Source organism: Lutra lutra, chromosome 1 (genome assembly GCF_902655055.1).
Source record: "Lutra lutra chromosome 1, mLutLut1.2, whole genome shotgun sequence".
Lineage (NCBI taxonomy): Eukaryota > Metazoa > Chordata > Mammalia > Carnivora > Mustelidae > Lutra > Lutra lutra.
The window spans coordinates 166710421-166735090 of NC_062278.1; the positions used below are offsets into that span (position 1 = coordinate 166710421).

The following is a 24670-nucleotide window of genomic DNA, read 5'->3' on the forward strand; positions in this document are numbered from 1 at the left end:
TCTGCAGGAGTGATTCACCGCTGCAGCCTGGGCGGCTCTGACACACAGGATGTGGCAGGAGGCCGGAGAGGTGGAGGAGGGTGGGGGACCTGAAGACAGCAGGAAGGGCCAGCAGGCCGGTCTCCTTCCTCTGCGTGCCAGGGGGCTGCTTCCCTGCAGGTGTGCGGGCTACCCCCAACACCACTTGCCAGACACACTCCCTCGAACGTGACACACGTTTGCACAATCTGTAATCCCACCCAACCTGGGCAGAGGACTAAGTATGTGCCAGGCCCTGGGGTAAGGGCTCTCCACCTCAGCCCCAAGGACACTCTGGCCAGCTCTGCTTCCTTGCCGTGAAGGAAGGAGTGACAGAGCCAGAGTGGGAACCCAGGGGGCTGCGGCAGCACGTGGCGAGCCAAGAAGGCCAGCTGGAGAGCCAGACAAGCTGGGTTCGGATTCTGGCTTGGCTCCTAAGCTGTGGGAACCTCTGCATGTTACTTCACAGCTCTGTGCCTCCATGTCTTCACCTGTGAAACAGGGACAAGGACAAGGCCATTCACAGGGACACCTTAAGGACTAAGTGAGCTGATACACATCGGGAGCCAGAAGGCAGCCCGTTCCATGGACATGCTCTTGCAGCACAAGACTTGGGCCACGTCATCACCTGTCCCCCGAAATGAGCAGCTTGAGGCCCACACTCGGCTGGGAGATGGAGGTGTCTGAGACTCCGGCGATTTTTCTTTTCATCTTTTCTGTAGCTTTTAAGAGTCTGCTGGTGACTACCAGTTCTCAATGCCAACACTTAAAAATTACACGTCAAGTCTGAGTCCGGCCGGCATTCCTGCATTCCTGCAGGGCCCCAGCAGGTGGGAACCAAGCTGGAGTCTGGTAAAAGGGGCCTGGGTTCGCTGGTTCACCATCATCTGATGCATGGTTTCCCTCACTCTCATCACTCCTGCTCCTGCCTGGCCCCCGTGGCCTATGGTGGTGCTCACACATGTCCTGTCCCTGCAGTGGTCCGTCCCCCACCCAGGTGGCATGGAGCCCCCCTCCCTGTCTGCCTTGGTTCTCAGGCACTTCGCTATGGAGCTCCAACCAGTCCCCAGAGACTTTCCTCTCCCAGCACCTCCAGGGCCTGGGAGCTCCAGGGTGGGCTCCGAGTACCGTGGCCTTCACAGGCACTCCCAGAACCTGGTCCCAACCTCAGGCCTCTGTCCTGGAACACTGCCCACACCAGGCAGCACCAACCTGGGTGCCCCGAGTCACCTGGTCAAGATACCTGTGCTTGAATACTTCTTGGGACGGGGAGCTCACTTTCTTGATATCTCAATCTGTTTCTCCATGGCCCTGGCTTGTCCTAACACTGGCAGGACCTGCCTCTCTGGGACCTCAGTCCCCACAGGCCCTCAATCCATACTCTGGGCCTGCAGACCCTTGTACTCCCTTGCCTTGGGACAGCCACCTCCTCATGGGAGTGAGAGTGGCTATTCCAGCCACCTCTGCTAGAAATACCCTGAAACATCCCTGACTCTCTTCTATAAAGAACCCAGAATCCAGGAGGATCTGAGGAGACAATAGAGATGGAACAGTTGCCTCCCATATTTTGAGCTCCAGATCTTGGTTAAGGTGACCAAGGACATTTTAGCGGCCCTGGCAGAACTCACCTCAACCCGTCCCCATCGTCAGAGTTTTGTATAGCTGATTTTTGTGGACCCAAGGACTTCACATCCATCCCTCCCTCTTTCCATCCTGCCGAGTTACATCCAATTGATTTTAACAGAGATTCGCTTATTCAGTCCCACCGGTAACTAACATGCTTTATGCCATACACAGGTCCTGACCAGCAGCAAATGGACAACAGCATCAAGCAGAACGAGGCTGAGGGCAGAGCCCTGTGGTTCGCCACCAGAGACCCAACACCAGCCATTAGGGATCAGCTGTTTTCCCGAACGTCTGCAAGAGCTGCCCGGCTCCCCTCCCTGGCCGCCTACCTTTCGGCCTGCCTCGTTATTGTGTAAGTTCATGAGAGTCCGGGCATTCTGCTTGATCTCCCGGGCATCCACAAAGACCTTGGCGAAGCCGATGCCGTAGCGGATGTCGGCAGAGCAGCCACCCCACTTCCAGCCCTCGTCCCGGTGGTACTGGCCTTGCTTCTCCTTGTCGCAGCCACAGTCACTCAGATTGCCTTGGGTACAGGCAGCTGTGATGGCGTGGGCCACCCCAGCGGCGATGATGGCGTATGTGAAGGCAGCCTCCCGGCTTCCTGTGAGGGGAAGAGTAGGAAGACGGGGGTCAAGTCCAAGGCACCCCGGCAGAAGGCCAGACTTGGGTAAGAAGGGGAGCTGCGCTCACTGAGCACCATTCCTGACCTTACAGAAATCTCCATCATGGGCTGATGGCCCTGCCTGATGACACCCCACTCCCCCATGCACACATCCACCCAGTCTCATTACTAATGCCCCCGGGCGTCAACTGAGCAATGCAAGAGAAAGGCACACTGGCCAGTTGTCCAGCCTTTGGAAGATCGGATTAGGGGACCCCTCTGTTGATGACCACCCACTGCCCACCACCCTTGACGTAGCTGTGTAAACTGTGCACCCGTGCACACTCATAGTATCTGGCGACACACCATAGCAGCATTTCTTAAATACCTATGGTATGCACAGAGGCCAGGGCTTAAATCCCAGGAATGGGAATCCCTGGCTCTGTGTCTTTCAGCCAGCCATGACCCCTCCCTGTGCCTCAGTCTCCTCAGCTGTAAAAAGGAGACAGAGCGAGTGTACTTTCTCAGAGCAATGATGGAGAGCATTAAGAATTTGTCCATGTCAAGCTGTCAGCTCCATACCTGGCTCACAGCACCTGCCCAACACAGCAGGTCTTAGGCTCATGGTCCCTATTATTATTGCTGTGGGTCACCTGACATTTATAGGTCCAGCCCCTCCTCTTCACCACGGCCTAATCACTAGACTGTGAGCCTCTCCAGGGAAGGCTGGCCCCCGTTCATGTCTGTGTCCTAGGGCATCAGTCTGATACAGAAGGCAAGGGCTAGGGAAGGGGAGAGGGACTGCCCACAGTCAGGGTGGAAAGGGGCAGGAAGGAACCTGGACAGGAAGGTTCAATGTGGGGGAGGGGCTCTGGGGAGCACTGAGGCTGTGCTTTCCCACAGGTCTTCCTGGCTGTCTGGAGATGGCTATGCCAGGAGGCTGGGAGTGGTCAGTAGGGATTTACAAAAGCTCTGCAAGAGGGTGCCAAGGTGGTAGTGGAAGGGTCCTGAGTAGCTGAGGACAGCAGTGCTGTCCCCCATCTCTTAACCTCTCTGAGCCTCAGTCTCTCCATCTGCAAAATGGGTTCAAGAGCAGTGTCAGGACGGAAATGAACCCAGGCATGGGAAGCCCCAAGTGAGCGCTCAGCAAGTTAGCTCTTGCAGTGGGGTAGAGTGGAGGTTAAGGGAGGGCTCCCTGGAGGAAGAGGCTCCACACAGATGAAGCAGGGTCCACCACTCAGGAAGGGGCAGGGAGAAGGGTTCCAGGGTGTTGTGATGTAGATGACCTCAGCGGGGGTGGGGTGGGGGGAATGGGTGACGAGTGGGTGAAGCAGCCTCCAAGCTGCTTCCGGCCTCAGATCACGCTGACCCATGCTCAGGTAGATGATTTCCCCATCCAACCCTCATCCACCTCCAGGCTTCCCTCACCCAGGGAAGTTGTGTCTTAGCAGATACAAACAACCTGCCTCCACACCCCATCCCCAGCCACCACCCTCGCGCTCTACAGACACAGATGCCTGTGTCCACCTGTGGGATGGGTTTACTACACCAGAGCCCTTGGCTCTGATGTTCCACGCCAGCCCATCCCTGGTACCCCTGTTCACACAGGGCTTCCAATCCCAGGTCTACCACTTCCTGCCTATGCCTTAGGCAAGTTTGTCCTCCTCTCTGAGCCTCAGTCTCCCTGCTTGGGAAATGCAAGCGATGCCAGTGTCTACCTGAGAGGAGTTGTTGTGAAGTTCTGGTAGTGTGTGTGACAATCTTAGCCCGGTGCCTGGGTCAACAGACACCCCTACCCTGGGCACTCTCTTTTTAACTGCATCTCAACCTCTGGGGCATGGAGAAGGACATGATTTGAGCACCTCCCAGATTCCTGGCTCTAAACACATCAACGATCATATCAGTATTAGAAACCATAAGTGTGTCACAAGTGTCCTGCAGAGGGCTGGGCACAAAGTGGCATCAACAGCGGACACATGCACACTCAACCTCCGGGCAGGCTGGATACCTGACAATGGTTACGTGAAATTAAGAAATGCTGCGTAAGATCTTCCAATGCATGGTAGAGCTTCCCGGGAAGGAAAGGGAACCCGTGGGGGCCATGTGTAGGAGAGAGAACTGACTACCAGTAGGGCAAGCAGGAACAGAAGGTGGCCATCTCGTGTTGCTGGGCTCTGTAGAAAAGGGAACTGACGAATTAAGGCCTTAAGGACCAGTGATCGGGCCCTGAGTCCCACCATGGCAGGACATTGGAAAGGAGCTAGTACTTGATGGACAGACTCCCAGAAAGAGGGTAGATTGGAAAATCGCCCCCTTCCCCAACACGTACATGCACCCAGCAAAGCTAGACAACAAGCAGGTCTGACATAGGCAGAACAGGAGGTGCAAGGGTGAGGGATGAGGAAACCAGAACCTCCTGGGACCTGGGAGACTTGCCCTTGCCTTTGAGATATGGCTCTGAATTGTCCCTCTGCATGCTCAGAGGCTGCCAGTTAAGGGAGAAGACTGGCCCCAGGCTGGTGATTCCCTAAGACCCCTGGAGAAGCAAAGACAAAGTCCCCAGGCACCAGCTCCCAGCACAGACTATCAGACACACAAGAAAATAATATACTGGAGACAGCCAACAGTGCGATTAGACCCTCAGTGACATCAAAGAAAAGAATCATCAGATGGAGCGTATACAGAGAACAGGATGAGGGGCCTGGGGTCTTCCCCGTTCCACCACTTGCCAGCTGTGCGACCTCAGGTGAGTCACCTAAACTCTCTGTGCTCCAGCTCCTCCGCCGTAAAATAGGGATGGTAACCACCCACTTTCTTAGGGTAGCTGAGAGGATGAGAAAAACTAATAAAGGTAAAGCATTAACACAGCCTTGTATGAAGAAGGAGCCCCCAATATTAGATGTATTACAATTTCTATTGATGATGGTAGTAACTGTTCTCTGTGAGAGGCTGGGGAGGTTGGAGGAACAGGGGCCAAGAGAAAAGTCCAGCTTGTCCAGGCCACCTATCCAATAGGCAGCAGAGGTGAGCTGCAGACACGGCTTCTAGACACCTCATAGAGATCAAGAACATCCGCAGGATTTAAATGACTTGAGGTGCAGCGGGCACAGCTGGCGGGCTCCGGAAGCTGAAAGGAGACTAGGTCTGCTTTATCAGACCAAGAATGGAGCATGCAAATTAAGGAGGGGGCGGGGAGTCAGGCTTGTCATCTGAGCCTTGCCCTTCTTCCAGACTCCTCCCTGGGGGTGGGGCCAGGGGTATGGTGAGGAGGGGCAGGACCAGCACCCTTCCTGGTAATTTTGTGCAGGGCTGCTCTAACCCCTGTGCTTGATGGTTCCCTGGTCTCTCTGAGCCCCCTGAACAGCACACAGCGATGCAGACGGTGACGGACTGACAGCTACCTAAACATGGCTTCAGTTCCCAGGCACCTCCCTTAAGGTTGGGGAAGGGGAGTTGTACCTTGACACATTTAACTCCCCTGAGTTCAAGGTGGAACCCCCACACCAGAGTGAAGTCCCATCATGGGCCAAGGCCTTCCCCTCCCTGCCAAGCCAGCCCTCACCTCAGCATCTACTGCCCCCAGAGAAGCCAACTCTGTGGCTTCAAAGTTCTCAGGAACCCAGGTATTGGCTGCTCAAGTCCAATGCCTCTGGATGCTATAGGGTCACTGTGAACCCCTGACATTGACCTTGACATTGGGTTTGCCCGCCAATATCAGACTGGCACTGCCCAGTCCCACTTCCCTTTCTTCCCACCACCCACCTGAACACTGAGGATACTGGCCTGGGCATCAGGCAGGCTGCATAACTCACATCAGGTCTGTTAACTTCCTGAAGCCTCTGTTGCTTCCTCTGTGAAATGGGCATAACGACAGCATCTGTGCATCATCAGCTATGTAAGTAGACTGAATCATAGAACAAGGGGAAGGTGCTGAGCACAGAGCCTGGCATGTAGCAGGTGTTCAGGAAATGCCAGACATCATGGTTGTTTTTGTTATTATTACTTCTGAGCCCCATTTTGCTCCGTGATACCTGAAGGTCAAGACAGCCTCACATAGAGGCAAGTGCATGGGGCTGATCCGGCCTAGTCTGTCTCTCTGCTCAGCCACGCTCTGGGTTCCCAAGGGGACAAGGACAATGTCTGGCTCACTCCCCCCCCCACCTTTTTTTTAGCTCTCACCACAAGATGTGAGGGATGAATGAATGAGCAGGCTTTCATTCCAGTTGTAACCCTGCCAGAAGCTGGATGACCTTGGGTAAGTCACTTAACCTCTCTGCCCCTCCATGTCCATGTCTGTTAGTATTACCTATTTCTGTAGGAGGAAATATATACCACCTGGTATTTAAATGTTAGTGAGTGTTACAGTGATGATAACTGATGAACTTACAGGCACACTGTTGGGAGGGAGGTACAGAAACTCTCTCCACCCCTAATCTAGTTTTCTCCATGGCCCTTCCTGCCATCTTAGATTTATGTGTTGATCATTTGTTCCTCATACACCATTCTCACTCCCACTGTCCCACTGGAGTATAAATTTCCTTGAAGGCAAGCACTCTGTCATATTCCCCATTGGGTCCCAAGAATGACACATAGTAGGTACGTGGTACATTCTGTTGCATGAATGGGTGCATGAGTGGGTGGATGGATGGACGGATGGATGGATGAAGATTCCAAACAGTGGCCAACAACCACGTGACCTTTTTATAGGGCTTATTTGCCAAGCGCCCTGCTAGGCACTTCATAAAATTAAGTGTACCTAGTCCTTAGGAAAACCACCCCAGGTGAAGTTCAGAGAGGGTCTGACAGCCTACTCCCCCAGAATATCTGCACAGAATTAGCCAGAGGCTGGGGTGGGGGGATTGTGGAGTTTTGCGGTGGGGGGAGAAGGGCGCTGAGCACCTACTATGGGCCAGACCCACACTTGGCTCTCTGTGTGGTATCTCCCAAAAGCCCCATTGGTAGACACCATTCCCCACAGTGTTACGGAGGAGGAGACAGACTGAGAGGTAGATGTGATTCACTGAGGCCCCACACCTACAAACTGGCCAGAACCGGGACTCCAGGCCCAAGTGTCCTTTCTCAGTCCCACCCGCCTCCCTTCCTGGCTTTTTGAAGCATCTGAAAGCCCATGGGTAACAGAGATTTCTTTGGCTTAAGGCATGGATGCTTATCAAAATGCCATTTGTTATCAGTTAAAACGTATCGACAAATAATTTATAAGACCACTGAAATCAGATGGCTTGCTAAGCTAAGAACAGGTTTTGATGGCAGGAAGAATGTAGAAAAGGACCCTTAAATTTTTTTCAAGATTTTTAAAAAAAAAATTTATTTGAAAGAGAGCACTAGAGAGAGAGAACAAGAATGAGTTGGGGGGCAGAGGGAGAGGGAGAAGCAGACTCCCCACTGATCAGGGAGCCCGATGTGGGGCTCGATTCCAGGACCCTGGGATCATGACCTGATCCAAAGGCAGACACTTAACTGAGCCACCCAGGTGCCCCAAGGATCCCAAAATCTTAAAACCTCACTCCCAGGGTGAGAGGCTATGTAACAGCCTATCCATTCGTGCCTCCTGCACCCATCCCAGATGAGTAACAACATCTTATTTTATCAATGGGGAAACTGAGGCTCAGAAAAGGGATTTACCCAGGCAGAGCCAGGATGCAAACTTGAAGGTCACCTGCTGTCTCCAGCCATTCCAGGGGACTGCTCTAGACCCTGACCATGCTCGGGACTCCCAGCACAGCCTCTGTCTCATCTGCATGAGGAAGCCCCTTCAGCTGGGTAATTTCCTGAATGCCACCTTGTTTGTCTCTTAGGAGACATCTGCAAGAGTGTGTCTAGGATATCTGTTTTATTGCTGCAGAAACTATGCCCAATGGCACAGTTCATAATAACCATAGCAAAGTTAAAAAAAAAAAATGCTTACTAATTTCAAGGCTCTTCCCTAAGCACTCATTATAGATCAACTCGATCCTGGCAACTATCCAATGAGGTGTGGACCATTATGGTCATCATTTTACAAATGGGGAATCTAAGGTCCAGAGAGGTGATGCAACCTGCAAGGATTTAAACCCAGTTGGCTGGGCTGCAGAGTCCAACCCACTCTCCTGCCCCAAGGCCATGATACCCACTCAGTCCTACTGACCCCAGCCCCGGCTCTTTCGCGGGTCTTCTGCACAAAGCCAGTGAGCAGCACACACTGGGCTTGGCCATTGCTGACCACGTGCCCTCCAAGAACAGACCTACCCCTCTCTGCTCAGACTATCCATCTGTCCCTTCTACCCATGAGCCGAGGAAGAACCTCCACCAAATCTCTTTGATCAAGCCATGTGCCATGTTCCTTCACTCCACAGATATTTCTTGAGCACCTACTAGCTGCCAAGCACTGGGGCCTGGGGACACCGAGAGGAGAGATTCAGACACAGCCTTACCTCCGTAGGGAGACAGACAACAAAATCACATCACTCAGTGGCAGCTGAGGACTCTGACGAACATACAACAGAGCAGTGCTGGGAGCAGGGGGCAACTGGGGTGGCTCGGAGGGGCCAGGCTCTCACTGTGAGTCAGAGGGCTCCAGGCCCATGTGATGACCATGGCATGATCTAACCAATGGCAGAAGCAGGTAAACCAGAAACACAGGGGAGCTGAAGCTAGGTCCACCATCCTGCCCTGCACAGAGGCTCCCCATGTCCCCAGAATCAGAAAATAGACTGCTAGAGCCACAGAGAGAAAGCCCATGGGTTCCTCCTGGAATGATAGGTTCATGGAGACCAGGAGTCTCAACCAAGGTCACCAGTGACTCAATGAGACCAGGGGGACTAGACTCAGGCTCTCCTGGCTCCCGCATGGGGTCCCCACCTTCACCCCATTCCTCCTTAACTCTCCCCCCACCTCCACCCCATCCTCCTTAACTCTCGGTGCAGGTCAATTTTCCATCCGGAAGCCCCAGTGGCTGGCTTCAGCTCAAAGCTTGGATAAGATGGGTCTTGTCCGTCCCTCCTCTCTACTCTTTATTCAGCTGGGTGACCCCGAGCAAGGACTCTGTCTCCTTGAGTCTCAGCTTGCCCATATGTGAAATAGGAACCACCAGGAGGACACTGGCAAGTTGCCGTGAAGGGTCAATGCAGCCTCTGGGTAAAGAGAAGGTGCTCAGTAAAGCACTGTGTTAACACTGAGGGAAAACAGGGAGTCTGGCTAATGCCCTCCACACAGCCCAGCTCCATAATGATCCCAGCGGGTACAGAGGAAATAAACTGATGAACCAGTCTGCCCAAAAGATTCCATTCCACCGCCCTGTGCAATCGCTGTAAATGGCTTGCACCGGAATATTATCTGGGTGTATTTACGGTATCTTACTGGAAACCACAAAGTGCATTGTATTTTTTTTTTCTTTTGCTATTTAAAGCCAGTGGGTCAGAGAGTGAGCAATCTGCTGTGACACGAGCTGAAATATATGATGATTTGGAAAATATACAGATGGAAAAAGGCTGCTTTTGCCAGTCCCGTAGCATGGCGGCTCACAGCCCTTCTGGGCTCAGAATGCCACACAGCTGGCTGTCTCTAGCCAGAGGACACACAGAGCCTCTTGGTGAACAATTGAAGAATCGGGGGTGTAGGGAGTACCTGTCTGGGCTGAGGCTAGTTAAGATAATAGGTCAGTAGAGCTAGAAACTGGGAGAGGGGCTTGTGCAGTTGGATCCAACTGCGTCAGATCCAACCAAGGGTCTCTCCTCCCCCCGAGGCACACACCTCCGGACTATCCACGAAGTGTCAACGTCTGCCCCTCCTGCTTCCGTGCCTTTGTGTGTGCTGTTCCCTCAGCTTGGACATGCCCTTCTTCCCATCTGCCTGGTGATGGGCAAATGTAGCTGGGGCTTAGAAGCAGGGCTCTGGACACCAATAAATCTGGGTTCGAGTGGCAGGACCTTGAGTGAGTTAATTGACCTCTCAAAGGCCTTCGTTTCCTCCTTTGTAAATTGGGAATACAGGGACCTTCTAAGGTTGTTTGGATGGTGAAAAAAACGAAAGCTCATGACAGACTCGGTCCACACCAGGTAAGGGATCAATAAACAGTAGCTTTCACAAGCTGCATGCTTGGTTAACCCAATTCTTCAGGATGCAGCTGCAGGGTCCCCTCCCTGAGGGAACTTGCTGATCGTCCCTCCCTCTGATTGTGGCCCAGGGCCTTCACTTTACTCACTTTGTGCTGAATTGAATTCTGTCCCTTCCCAGTAGGTTGTGGAGAGCAGGATTGTTTCTCTGAGAAGCGTCCACAGTCGCTGAATGAATGACAGTGCGTGTAAAAGCGTGTAAGCATGTGAGTGTGTGTGTGTGTCTGCCTGTCCACCATATGAGAGCTGGAAAGAGAACATTAGAACAAAAGACTCATCTCAAAGAATAGCGTCAGGAGGGCTAAAACCCAGGATGAACTGAGGCTTGCAAAAAAAATGCAAACGAGACAAAAAGTCCTTTGTTCACTGCTTCTAAGCAAGAATAGGGAAAGAATAGGTCTTTCGCTGGGGCAAGATGGCGTATTGTTAAGAAATGGCACCGAGAAAGTGGAGCTGGCCCGCCCCTTGCTTCTGTCTCTTTCCTTCACTGGAAAGGCCTTCGAATCTGTCTCTCCACGCAGCCATTAGCTCACCAGACATGTGCTCTAGTCTCTTTCACTGCCCAAAATGGGCAAAAAAAGACGGAGCCATTTGTGTGAGGGGCGGATTCCCAGAGGAGGGATCTGAGGCCCAGCAGGTCACTCCAGGGAGAGAGGGAGAGCTGCTCAAGTGACTGTTCTCGAGAAGTGGTGACAAATGCCACCGGAGCAGAAGTCCAGAAATGCTTCCGAGTCACCTGGTTTGCAGACACAGGAAGGTGGTAATCCCCTCCTGGGGCCTGAATCCTAGGTCACTGGTGCCCATCCCTGGAAAAATTCTGGCGGGGGAGTACCAAACAGGAGGCCGTGAGTATCTGGAAAAGAATGCAGCCATCCCCAGGAGCACACATCGGGAAATCACCGTTCCTTTGTTGACAATGATGCTGGGGACATTGCAAATTTCTCTATGTGCTAAGAATGTGATTATCTTCCCACATCCTGTCTCTCCCCTGACACAGGGGAAAGAAATTCTTCCAACAGCTCCCCTCCCAGGCAAAGCCCTGCTGGACTGATTCATGTCCTACTCTCTCTGAAGCCCCTTTCTGCCCTCTGCACTGTATATCCTAGAGTCCAGGGAATCTGGGTCCCTCTGGATACACTGGCTCCGTGCTGGGTCACACCTGCAAGCCTATCTTGACTACTTCTCCTCTGCCACAGCCTTCCCTCCCTCAGTTGTAGACCAGCCCACCTATAGTCCACCTGGTCCTCTGCCCAGTGCCCTCTCCTCTCTTATCAGATTCCGGAGCCCATTTCCAGCCCTGGCCTTGCTGTCTGTCCCCACCAAACCATGAGCACCCTGAGGGAGGAGGCTGTGGCCGATTCATCAGTCTACCACGCAGAAGATTCTAGAGAGTATCTGCGGGACAGGTAAGTGAATGAATAGGTAGACAAACAGTGGAGCAGGGAGGGAGCGTTTGTGGTGTGTGACCCCAGGAGAATTTAAATTATATGAATTCGGGCGCCTGGGTGGCTCAGTGGGTTAAGCCGCTGCCTTTGGCTCAGGTCATGATCTCAGGGTCCTGGGATCGAGGCCCGCATCGGGCTCTCTGCTCAGCAGGGAGCCTGCTTCCCTCTCTCTCTCTCTGCCTGCCTCTCCATCTACTTGTGATCTCTCTCTGTCAAATAAATAAATAAAATCTTTAAAGAAAAATAAATAAATTATATGAATTCAACCAAAATCACCTAGGGGAAAAGAAATGAAAATACTATATGCATGGGAATGTAAATTTGCATAGCCACTATGGAGGAGAGTATGGAGTTTCCTCAAAAGTTAAAAACAGAATGACCACATGACCCAGCAATCCCACTTCCAGATATATACCCCCCCAAAATGAAATAGCTCTCTTGGAAAGATACCTGCACACTGGTGTTCACTGTACCATTATTTTAAAAAATCCAAGAAGTGGAAACAACTTAAGTAGACATCAATGGATATGTTGTACCTTAAGTGTATTAATGGATTAAAAAATGTGAGATGGATAGATAGATAGATAGAAAATGGGATATTATCCAACCATAAAAAAGAAGGAACTCTTGCCATTTGTGATGACACAGATGGACTTTGAGGACATTATGCTCAGTGAACTAAGCCAGACAGAGAAAGACAAATATTATATGATCTCACTTATATGTGGAATCAAAAAACAAAAGAACTCTAATGTATATACTTATATTTTAGATGCATACTCTTCTATAGTGGGCATTACTACCCATATATTATACATTCATATGAATGTTTTATGGTAGAAAACCAGGTATTCTGAAATTTTGTGGCTGATTCAAGGGACTTTCAAGGGTAATGCTTACTCGGATAGGTTTCACTGCACATGCCAATGTCAGAAGCTAGCCATTGGGGAAAGACAGAGGACTTGGTGAGTGAATACACCTAGGTCAATTCCTGGTTAGGTCCAAACCCATATTAGGAGGCTGGTCAATCTGTGAGAATCCCCAGAGTGGGTGTGTTGGGGCCTCTGAAGAGCAGCTCCTCCAGATGGTCTATTAGTCCAAGGTCAGAAATGAATGGACCCTCCAGGGGAAGCCTGTTCAAGCTGCTCTCCTGTCTGTAAGACTTTTCAGGGCCTTTAATATGTGGGTGGCCATTGTAGCTGAGCTTGAGCAGGGAGCACAGCATTCTGAGCTCCCCAATTTATCATCCAACCAACCCTCCTATGTTTCTCCAGAGAAGCTGGTGGAGGGAGGGAGGAAGGAGGGGAAGGAAGGGATAGAACCTACCATTCTGCCCAACAGACCAGGAATGCATGTTCTGTTTTGGATTGGGATCAGAATGAAAAGCATTCACTCACAATGGAGGGAACTGAGTGATTCCATGAGGGAGCTACAACCCAGACCTGGGAGGCAGAAGAGAAAGAAGAACCCAGGCCTTGTCCTCAGGGGCTCAGAGCTACTGCTGGCACACAGGGTAGAGAGCAGCTTCAGGGTGGTTCATCCCTTTATGAGTTTCCTGAGCACCTACTGTGTGCCAGGCCTTGGGGGTGCTCCAGGAGAAGACGACTGACAGGCCTGGGTTCCATGGACACCCCCATGGTCAGGGAGATGACTGATATTGGACACATCCTTGCAAAAGTAAGCAATGTCACTTCTGAGAGTGGTAAGTGCTTTAAAGACATCATGTGAATCTCTTGGGAGGGGCAAAGGGATGCTTTCTGATGGCCCTAATCTACAGGTGCCAGGGTCTTAAACCCTGCACAAGGCTGGCACCTGGCAAGGTGGGTCATGCAACTCCCCCATTCTGCAGATGGGCAGACTGAGATAGGAAAGTGAGGTACTCTCTCAGAGTCCTGGGGTGGGGTTGGGATGGAAACCCAGCCGTGTGACTTTGATGCCAGTGCTCACTTGGCTGCCACATGGCCCAGCCACAAGACGAGGTTCTCAAAAACTTGTCAGCTTGGAGAATCTGAAGTCAAGCAGGCTCACAAAAATAGAAGAATCTTCCAGAATAAGGGAATTAACTACCCATCTCAGCTCTGCCACAAAACAGCCATGTGACTTTGGTCAGCCTCCGCCTTGCTCAGAGCCCAAGATGGAGGTAGACAGACCTCCTTTCATGGGGACAGATGAGGCTATGCATGAGGCAGGGCTGTCACAGGGCCTGGCCCCATGGATCCTCAACAAAAAGACAAAAGAAAGGAGAGTGAAGCCCCACATGAGCCACCACCCCTGGGGTGCTGCCCCATTCAGCCTCGCTCCCCTATGCTATGACTCAATACTACAATCATGATGGCCAAACCCGAGGAAAGAACACACAACTGGATGGAAAAATGGGCAAAAAGCATGAACAGGCAACTTACAGAAGAGTAAAACATGTACAGCTAATAAATACAGGAAGAGGGTTCACCCGAATTACTTCTCAGGGGAATGCAAATCAAGACAGCAGTGGAAAAGCGTTTTATGCCTGTTCCCTAGGCAAAAATGAAGTCTTGGGTAATGCCAAGTGTTGGAGAAGCTGTGGATCAACACCACAGGCTGGCAGGAGTGGCACTTGGCACAGTCACTGTGGAAATCAGGTTGACATTCATACCTTGTGACCATCCATTCCATTCCTCCGTATATACCCAAGGGAAATGTGCATACACTAGCACCAGGAAACGTGCACAAAGGGGCCTGTGGTGGCAATGTGACAAGCCAATGCTTAGAGGTGGCCCAGATGACTCACAACCAAAAGCATGGGAGCACAGACCAGAGTCTACTACTGCAGCCAAAAGGAATCCACAACAGCCGAAGGAACACCGTGGATGGGTTTTATTGCTATTGAGGGACAAAAGTAAATCCAAAAGATTGGATATAGAGTGATGTCTTTTCTTTATAAGATTAAATACAACTAAAACCAAATAATTTCTTTCTGGGAACTATATCAATATGATAAAACAGACAAAAACAAGCAAGGAATGGAAAACCCAAGATTCAGGATGGAGAAAGCATGGCTCAGGAGGGAGAGGCAGGGGGTACACAGGGATGGTCAGAGGAGGGGGTGTAAATTACCCATTCTTGTTCTAGTTGTTGTGTTGTGTGGCAGATTCAAAGAGGGGGGTTCGTTGTGTTATTTAAGAAAAGGAAAAGGGGCACCTGGGTGCTTCAGTGGGTTAAAGCCTCTGCCTTCGGCTCAGGTCATGGTCCCAGGGTCCTGGGATCAAGCCCCGCATCAGGCTCTCTGCTCAGCGGGGAGCCTGCTTCCCTCTCTCTCTCTGTCTGCCTCTCTGCCTACTTGTGATCTCTGTTTGTCAAATAAATAAATTTAAAAAAAAAGAAAGGAAAAGGCTGAAGGGAGTGAATGCCTTCTCAAGCTGTCAAGGGCCACACTAGGTAGTAGGCGATAAAGCTAATGTGGGGCCGCATACAGCATTTTAATAATCCTTGGCATTTAAGACCCATGAAGAGCTGACCCACAATCTCATCTGAGACTACTAACCCCCCTACCTCCAGAGGCTGCAGACCCGTGTTCAAGATCCTTTTAGCAATCTAACTTCCATGTCGTTGCTCCATGTCAGCCAGGGACCCTATTCACTGGTGAAATTCTTCCTACCCTTTAAGACCCAGATCAAAGGCCATCTCCACTGTCTAGCTCACTTGTCACAGAGGAGATTAGGACACAGAGACATCAAGGGCATGCACAGGGGAAAGACCATGTGACACAGGGAGAAGATGGCCATCTGCAGGCCAAGGAGAGAGACCTTGGAAGAAATCAAACCTGCTGACACCTTGATCTTGGACTTCTGGCCTCCAGAACTGTGAGAAAAGGAGCATCTTTGACTAAGCTGCCCAGTCTGTGGTTCTTTGTTACAGAAGCCTGAGCTGGCTAATGGACTCACGAGCAGGCCCTCTCCCCTGAGAGGTGGTCTAGGTGGGGCTCCCAGGTCTGGCCAACAAAAGCACTGCTGCCCTTGGGCATGTGGTGGACACATGACCCAAAGTCAAGTCCTGTTAGCTGATCCCATTGGGATGGACCTTAGGACTTCTGTAGGTGCCCCCAAAGAAAGGCTAATGCTTTTTTTTTTTTTTTACACAAATTTAGAACCTGGAAGTTGTGGTTCTGGCATTTTCAGAGCCATCTGGCTGCCCCAAGAGGCCGCTCTGGGGTTGGTAGAAACCATTCCAAGGGTCAGCACCATCCCTGACTTTGCAATGACTTAAGCAGACATAAATTACCCTCTTGGCCTGATGAGAAGGCTTGAACTGGGTTTCCGTTTCTAGCATGCAAGAAGGCTTTGCTGGGTACATGCCCATGGCCTTCTCCTGAGATACAGACAGTAAAATTTAGAACATTCATGAGGGGAGACAGAGCCATGAAACACAGAGCCAGAGACCAGAGTGGAGGCTGAGGAAGTGGTAGAAGGCGAGGCTTTGGGTCTCAGCATGAGATGGATAACTATGCCAAGGGGTAGCCCCCCATGTCAATTTTCCCCTTCTTCCTCCTCAGTCACAGACCCTGAGCTGGTCTCAGAGCTACTCTGAATAAAAGACTACACTTCCCAGCTTCCCTTGCAGCTAGATGTGATTATGTGACTGAATTCTGGCCAATGAGGTGTAAGTAGAACTGTGGGATTGCAGGGGGATGCCATGTTTCCTGCCATCCAGAGTGAGGCCTTGATGGCCAGACCTCTTCCCAAAGTCAAAGACCTTACTCTTGATGCCTCACCAAAAGGCAGGCTTGTTGGCTGGTCATTGCCAGGAAGAGGCAATCCCATGAGGGCAAGAGCCCTGAAGGCACTGAGGAAGAGCCCAGGAGCCAAAACCTGAGGTGTCCTCAAGCAGGGTATGTTTACACATGAGGAAACCAAGGCTCAGAGGAGAAGTGACTTCTCAGACCCCTGGGGGTCTTATGTGGGCCTCCTCGTCCTCTGCTCCACAGCTACCACCTTTCAGGTTCCAGGCCAGAGTAACTCCTTCCTAACTGGCATTCAGGTCATCAATCCTACCCCCATCCTCAGCATCACTACCAAAGCAGAACTTCACTCACGGCACAGTGTCACCTCTTGCCAGGAAAACTGGACCAGACTCCTAGCTCCCACCCTGACCCCTCCATAGTTCATTCTATTCCCAGCAGCTAGAGCAAGGCTGCTAGATCCAAAGTCAGATCCTGTCATTCCCTTGCTCTCCATTCACTGGAGGAAAACCCAAATCTCTGACTTGGCCTGACAGATGTCACACTGTCCAGCTCCCAGCTTCTTCTCTGACCTCTGAGACTTCTTCTTCCCCCCTGATCACTGTACTCCAGCTATACCAGCCCTCTCACTGGTCCTCAAACAGCCAAATATGTTCCTGCCTGGGGCCTTTGCACATCTATCCTCTTTGCCCAGCATGCCCTTCCCCAGACATGCCCATGGCTCACCTCCCTCATGAATCCAGAGGCCTTCCTTGACCAAACAGGCTGGAACAGCAGCCTCCAGCCATGGTGGGCACTCAGTAAATATTTGGTGAACATATGAGTTAAACAAATGAATGAATTTTATAGCGACTCTTCAATGAGCCTTCCAGAATGACTAACTATTAAGCTGGATCATGTGATGTTGCCATTTTTGCAGGTCAAAAATCATTGAATAGAGGCTATTTCATACAGAATGACCTTACTTTGGCAGCTACGCCTTTGCTCCAATTCTCCAATGGCTCCCACCACCTAGTTTGAGTTCAAACTGGTCAGACTGATGCCACATGCCTCTTGGACCTGGCTCCCAGTCACTTCCAGGCCTGTGGGCCTGTCGCCCCTACCACTGCTACGCCCTGGGTTTTCTTAGGCTCCTCTCTTTGCCTTGGTTCCTTGAGGCCACTCAACGTGCAATGGACGTCTTCAATTCTACAACTCTGGTCAGCTGGGAGGGCTGCTGGACAGCAGGGCTCCTGGCACCATAGCCCCCCCTTGTACCCCCAAAATGCATGGTGATAATGTCAGGCTATGGGGCTGGTTCTTCCAAGACTGCAGGCTGTTCCAGGGTGCCATCATCCCAGTCCCAGGACACCCTGTCACTAAATTTCAATGACCTTGGACAAGTCCCTTCTGAGCCTGTTTCCTCATCTGGAACATCTCATATGTCAGCAACACACAAGTTTAAAATAAGGCCAGAGCCCAGGCCTGGGTCCCAGGGACATGGGACTGGGGAATGTGAGCAAGAGAAGGCAGAAAAACCATGGGTGCCCACAGAAGGCTCCCAAGACAGGGATTTCAGGGACCTAAACTGGACTCCCAGTGTGGATGCCACCTCCTGGCATGAGCCAGGGCAGCCCCGCCCTCTCTCTGGGCCCCCGTTCTCTACCTGAAAAGTCAGCCCTGAGGCTGGAAGAGGGAGAAGGAAGGGCAGGTGGGACAAGGCAAAATTCTAACCACGAAGATGTTGGAAAGGGCACACGGTGTGAAGAGAAGTTCTAAAAGAGGAGGCCACAGTGCTCCCTGCCAACCTCACCGTGAAGCTGGGGTCTGTCCCCCTCAGGAGTGAATAAGCAGGTGCCTACAGAAGATGGTGACCAAACAAGACCCGCTCAGGACTGAGAGGACCAAGAAGGAGGAAGGAAACACCCAGTGATGAGTGCGACGGGGAGCCCAGCTCTCATGGAGCTGGCATTCCCAAGGGGTGAGGAACGAGTCACAGTGCTGATGAGCTGAAGCTTCGTGGTGTGAGGGGACTTTAGACCCTAGTGATCAAGGGAGGCCCAGAGGCCGTGAGAGAGAGGTCTGCACAGAGAACGAGGGGCGTTCTGGGGTGCTGGCTGTGAGAAAGGATCTGAGGCAGAAGGAATGTGTGGTGCTGGGGACCCAGGGCTGGACACAGTGTGGTGTGCCGGTGGGCGGGCGGGGGGGAGGGGAAAGATGGGAGCAGAAGTGGGCAGAGGTCAGCAGTGCTTTAAAATGAGAGGAAGACTCCATGGAGTTTTAAGCAGGGAAAATGACATGACCTCATTTTCATTTACAAAGGAGGACCCTGCCTGCAGGAAGGTCTCCAGAAAAGCCAGGGGGCAGCGGGATGCCAGGGGGTGGGGTGGGGAGTTGGGGGGTGGGGGGGTTGCGGTGCTGGGGAGCCCAGAGGCGCCAGCTGTGTGATGGGAAGGGAAGGAAGTAAAGACACAGAGAAACGGCTGGATTTAGGGTGAATCTTTTCAATATCCACTGAATTTACTGATGCTGGGGCTGAGGGAGAGCGAGAACTCAGGGCGGGGGGTGCCTTTAGTGCTATCCAGTAGGCTCGGTGAGCCACTGCAGCCCAAAGAGACCTGAGGCAGACTTATTTCCAGGGAAGTTCACAGCTTGGCAGCAAGCCTGTGGACTTCCCAGCCCCATAGTCCAGACACACACAAGCAGAACACAAAACATGGTCTTTTCCACAAATATGGAGGCCTCCCAATGACCAACCGCCTTTCCACCAGGATTTCTTCATAACTGCTTTGAAAACCAAAAGTGTGACCTGACACATGTCTCGGTGCATGTATCTATGTGTGTACACACACAGATGCACGTCCCATGTATGCATGCCTGAGCAACACACAATTCCCACAGAACAAGGTTTGCAAATTCAAATGTCCACAGTAGCCTGGTGAGTCATGAAAGGGGACTGTGTGATAATAGGGAGTGGTGAGGACTGTGGCAGGGGTTCCATTTAAAGGAATATTCATTCTCAGCCTGACCACCTGATAACTGTGTAGGCACATACGTAAGTTATCAGTAGATCTGCCACGTTTTAAAAAGAAGCCAGAAATTCATACTTTGAGGTAGAAAAGTTATTTTTTTAAAAATTGGACTTCGACTTAAGAAACATCAGTGCTTTATCAGCTGATTAGCCTTTAGGCCACTGGTTGCTGGTTTTCAACTTTGCCATAGGTGGTTGGAGTGGTCTGGAGTTGACTTAGAGAGCCGACCCTCCCCAGGAGACCTGATTCAAGTCATGACACCTGCAGATCCCATACTTGGGAGCATTGCAGCATGGGGCAGGTGAGAGGTTTGCAGAGGGATCCTGAGGCTATTCTGGTCTCCCACAGCCTCTAAGACCTTGCATAAGTTGTCTGGGTGAGCACATACCCACTTTGAGCTCCTTCCCGAAGACGGTGCGCTCCCCTAGTGCTGAGCAGTTCCAGCGGCCATTGCGGAACTGAAACTGACACTCGTCGAGACCCATTTGTGAGCCTTCTCCTATGACGATGATGGCGTCCGGTCGGCTCTGGCAGATTGCCCGCTGTCTGGGAGCTAGGCCCGGGATCTTGTTACAGATGATGCTCGCGCCCAGAGCTACCACCGAGGAGAAGCCACTGGAGCAAGGGGACACAGAGAAACGGAGTGTTAGGCCAGCAAGGTGGGGGCACGGCCTCCACGCCCTCCCAGGGTATCTGAGGCTGTTGTCCCCACTCCTCCCACACACATACTGATCATACTATCCTCCGCCAGCCCCCCCGCCCCATTGCTCCCAGCAGGGGTCTCCCAACTTTTTGATACTGCACCCCAAACCCACAATTACTCATTTTGTAATCCATATCAGTACTTGCATAGAATGTATAGTCAATATGAGTGAGGCCTGATTTCCTTTTACTATACACACAAAAAAGATGACATATGCTGCAAATATGACATTGTGCACAAAGCAAGTTGCCTTCGGATTTATGGTAGGGTTCAACTGAGATGAAATTTAAAATCATGCAAACTAAAACCCATTATTGTTTAGGAATCATGTCTGTGGGATCAAACTGCAAAGGCAAGCAAGGGGACGATAATCACAGTTTCCTGCAGCAGTGGCCCTGAAAGGTTGTGGGGACACATTAAAAAAAAAATTGCAACTGCTTGTACATGTTATATATACTCTCCAATATGTATGATCTATATCTTCAAAAAGTAATTGTAAATGGGAGGTCTGGTGTTTTCTTTCTGTGTGCCCATGGAGCTTGTGTACCCCACTCCAGGCATGATCAGTCTAAAGGAGGCCTATGACTCTTCATACAGCTCTTGTCTTCTTTTTTCATCTTCTGTGCAGGTAGATATTGGTTATCTCGCAGGTGCCAAGCACTCTGCTGGGAGACAGGCAAGGGCCTACCCTCCAGGAGTTCTGGAGGGAGACCACACCCATTTCACAAAAGAATAAAACAGACCATTTCAGACCATGGTAGGCACTATGAGGAAAGTCAACGAGGAGGCCGTAAATGAGGAGAGTGGGCTTGGGAGGGAAGAGAGAGGGGACACTTTAGCTGGGGTGGTCAAGGATGGCCTTCCTGGGGAGGTGCAGTGCAGCACGGCCTGAATGGCCAAGAACCAGTCATAGGAAGGTCTGGGGCAGAGTAATCTGGGCAGAGGGAAGAGCAAATGCCAATTTCTTGGTAGGGGATGGCAGGGGCAGCAAGCAGAAAGATCCCACAGAATCTGGTGCAGGGCTCAGGGACGGAGAGAGTCTGAAGACACAATCTGGTAGAAAGGGCTAGAATTTTCTCAGGTGCATCAGGGAGCACTGAAAGGCTGTATGCCGGAAACTGACCGGATCCCATCCCTCCAGCCCCACAGGGGAGAGGAATGTGGGGATGCGGGGTGCCAGAGCAGGAGCATGGAGAAGGGACAGGGAAGAGGGGGTGGTGGCTTGGCCTTGGCAGTAGCTGGGGTGGCAGCAGATGGAGCTGACCAAACTTGCTGATGGGCTGATTGAAGGGTGGAGCTGAGCGGAGGAATTGGGAAGGGTATGAGGGAAAGACAGGCGTCAGTGTGACTCCTGGGTATCTGGCGGGGGGTGGGGCCATTTCCTAATATCAAGATAACCCCAGACAAGCTCCAGTGACGACCCTGATGATGCAGGTAGCCCTTCCTTTGCACAAAGATGGTCCACATGTCTGGAGCTTTTAAAGAGAAGACCTCACCTCTGATGCCTTATTCTGGACATAATAATAAGAGAGAGCTTCCATTTATTGAAGGTCACAGCCAGCCCTGGGCAAAGTGCCTCACACTTTCCATCCTGGGACTCAGCTACAGGAAGTTGTACTGGATTTGGAATTTCTTTTTTTTTTTTTTTTAAGATTTTATTTATTTATTTGACAGAGAGAGATCACAAGTAGACAGAGAGGCAGGCAGAGGGAGAGAGGGAAGCAGGCTCCCTGCTGAGCAGAGAGCCCGATGCGGGGTTGGATCCCAGGACCCTGAGATCATGACCTGAGCCGAAGGCAGCGGCTTAACCCACTGAGCCACCCAGGCGCCCTGGATTTGGAATTTCTTAAAGCGAGGATCTGTGTACCCAGAGTGAAGGAGAAGAGGTGACCCCCACTCCTCTCCAAGCACATTACTGACCGGTCCCTACCCTATTTCCCTCAATCCTGCCTTACACCAGCCCTCTCCCTGCCTCCTGCCCTTTGTCCTTACTGATCCCCTTCCCTGGAATCTTTCTCCTCCCCCTGAGCTTCACAGGCTTGGCTTCTTGCCATCAATCCTGGGACTTCAAGCGACACCTTCTTTGACCACCCCAGCTACAGGAATCTGCCTCATCCTCTCACCCCTCATAACTTGGCATCACAGTCTCTGTTTTGTTTATGTCATTCTCTGGATTACTTATGGTCTTCTACCGTGGTTGGTTCTGTGTGCCCACTTTGTTTATCACTTGTCCTTCTCATTAGACTATGAGCTCTTGGAGGCAGGGATGATGTCTGTTGGTTCACTAAATGGCTTCTGAATGAATGGATGATGAATGGGTGAACTATGGAGTTTCCAAAATATCACTCAAGGTAAGTGCCCATGACACAGCAGATGTGCCTGCCCAAATTCGCCCCGAATGCACCAGTGAACTTTTGCAGCAACCCTACCATGCCAAGGCAGGAGCGTAAGTGTTGCTGCAAACATGGGATACATGTGACCTTTCTAAACAGCCTGGTGGGCAGGATTCACCCTTTCACATATCTGAAAATTGAGGCTCACAGAGATTGAGATCTGGAGGCTAGTGGGTCACCGATCTGAAACAGAAGCCTTGCTAGAGCTCTCATTCATTCATCTCAGCCACTGAAAGAGAGTCTAACACGGCTAGAGCTAGAATGTCTGAAATGTTTGAGGAAGAGGCAGCATGGAAAGATCATTAAGCAGAGATGTTTGGGCCACAAGTCAGCGAGAACCTGTTAAGCCCTAGCTGACGGCCAGGGAATTCCCACCCCAACAGAGTATAATGATGTATTAGATTAAAAAATTCATAGGAACAGGGGCACCTGGGTGGCTCAGTGGTTTAAGCCTCTGCCTTCGGCTCGGGTCATGATCTCGGGGTCCTGGGATCGAGCCCCATGTTGGGCTCTCTGCTCAGCGGGGAGCCTGCTTTCACTCTCCTCCTTTCTCTCTCTCTCTCTCTGCCTGTCTCTCTGCCTACTTGTGATCTCTGTCTGTTAAATAAATAAATAAAATATTTAAAAAAATTCATAGGAACAGTTGTCTAGCAGCTAAAAGTTCAGGCCTAGAGTGCCATCGAAGCTTCCTTGGCCTTCTAGCTGTGCGGCCTTGGGCAAATTGCATCCCCTCTCTGTACTTCAGCTTTTTCACCTCTAAAAGGAGGGTATTGATTTTTAGTCCTCATTTCACAGTGTTGCTGTGAACATGAAATGTGTTAAAACACGGAAAGTTTTCAAAAGGTGCCAGGCACCTAGTATGTACTCAATTAATGTGCTGCTTTGTGGTTTTTGTTATTGTGGGATTTGATTATTACAGGGGGACAGTGCTTGAGTCGCTGGAACGAGCCACATCAAGTAAGAATACCACAGATGCCCTGCCATCAGCCCTTGGCAGGGAGGAACTAGGCACATCTGGGGAGCCAGAAGGCTTCTTGAGGACCTTGGGACGTTACCCCTCATGCCCATTTTACAGATGGATACCTGGAGGCTCAGGGAGCAGCAGGGTCCGGGGCCAAATTCACCCTGCAATTCCTTTTCCTGACTTGGATCTCTCTCCTCCCCAAAGGGCGACTGCGGGGCTGAAGGCCAGCGCCCTCCGTAGCTCCCTCCCTCCCTCCTGAGCAGCGCCCCCCCACCCCCCGCAGGGCCAACGAGGTCTCTGCGCGCAGGCGGGAGGTCCCGCGGACGGGGCAGCCAGGGGAGGTTATTTTCTGTTGTTTTCCCTTTCTCTCTCCCTTCCCTGGTCCCTCCGCCCCGATTCTAATTAAAAAGAAGATAAAGCCTCACGCGGCCAGCGCCAATCAGCCCGACCAGCTTCCTGGATGCTGGACGCGCGCGGGGCGGCGGGGCGCGGGCCAAGATGAAGATTAAAGCAGGGAGAAAAAAGCCACCCAGACGCGGACGAATCAATAACACTTAAAACACACCTGCAGGCAGACAGCGCGCGAGCCCCGCAGCCGCCTCTCCGCCTGCGGTTGCCTCTCGGTCCGCGGTCGCGGCCGGCGACCGCCTTGTCCGCTCTGCGCGCACCTGCTTGCAGCCACGGCCGTTCAACTTGCGAAATGCCCGCTACCGAGACGCGGGGTGGGAAAAGGGGAGGAGTGATAGTTGCAAAACACAAAGGCTCTACCACACACAGACACACACACACTCGCTGCAGCCCCCGCAGCCGGCCGCCTCCCCAAAGCCGGGCTGTGGGGAGGTTCCCCCCAATCCCCGGCGGTGGGAAAGAAGGTTTTGTGAAACCAGCCAAGGTGGCCCTTTAGCGCCAGAACCTCTATCAAACCCTAAAGCCCCCCCACCCCTACCCCTCCGTACTTCACACGCATTATCTCCTAAGTACAAAGGGTGACTGGCCCTGTAAATTCGGCTCCAAAACGCGTCCTGAGCCACCGCCTCCCACTTTCCAGCCAAAGCGCCGCCCCGGGCCCCACCTCCGTGGAAAT

The 24670-nt window shown here is 51.7% G+C and overlaps 1 protein-coding gene and 1 long non-coding RNA gene across 2 annotated transcripts in view; one reads left to right on the forward strand and one right to left on the reverse strand.

Moving 5' to 3' along the window:
* Window positions 1-24670, reverse strand: part of WNT7A (Wnt family member 7A) — a 61053-nt gene that overhangs the window by 35280 nt on the left and 1103 nt on the right. The window contains exons 2-3 of the mRNA XM_047743619.1: window positions 19915-20141; window positions 1974-2245 (exon numbers count right to left, since the gene is read on the reverse strand). Coding sequence (XP_047599575.1) covers window positions 1974-2245; window positions 19915-20141 — 499 coding nt within the window. The remainder of the gene's footprint in view (window positions 1-1973; window positions 2246-19914; window positions 20142-24670) is intronic.
* On the forward strand, window positions 6470-24075 carry LOC125108191 (uncharacterized). Its single transcript, XR_007129836.1, has 3 exons — window positions 6470-6500; window positions 11632-11762; window positions 23542-24075. It is a non-coding gene; the product is annotated as an uncharacterized LOC125108191 (long non-coding RNA).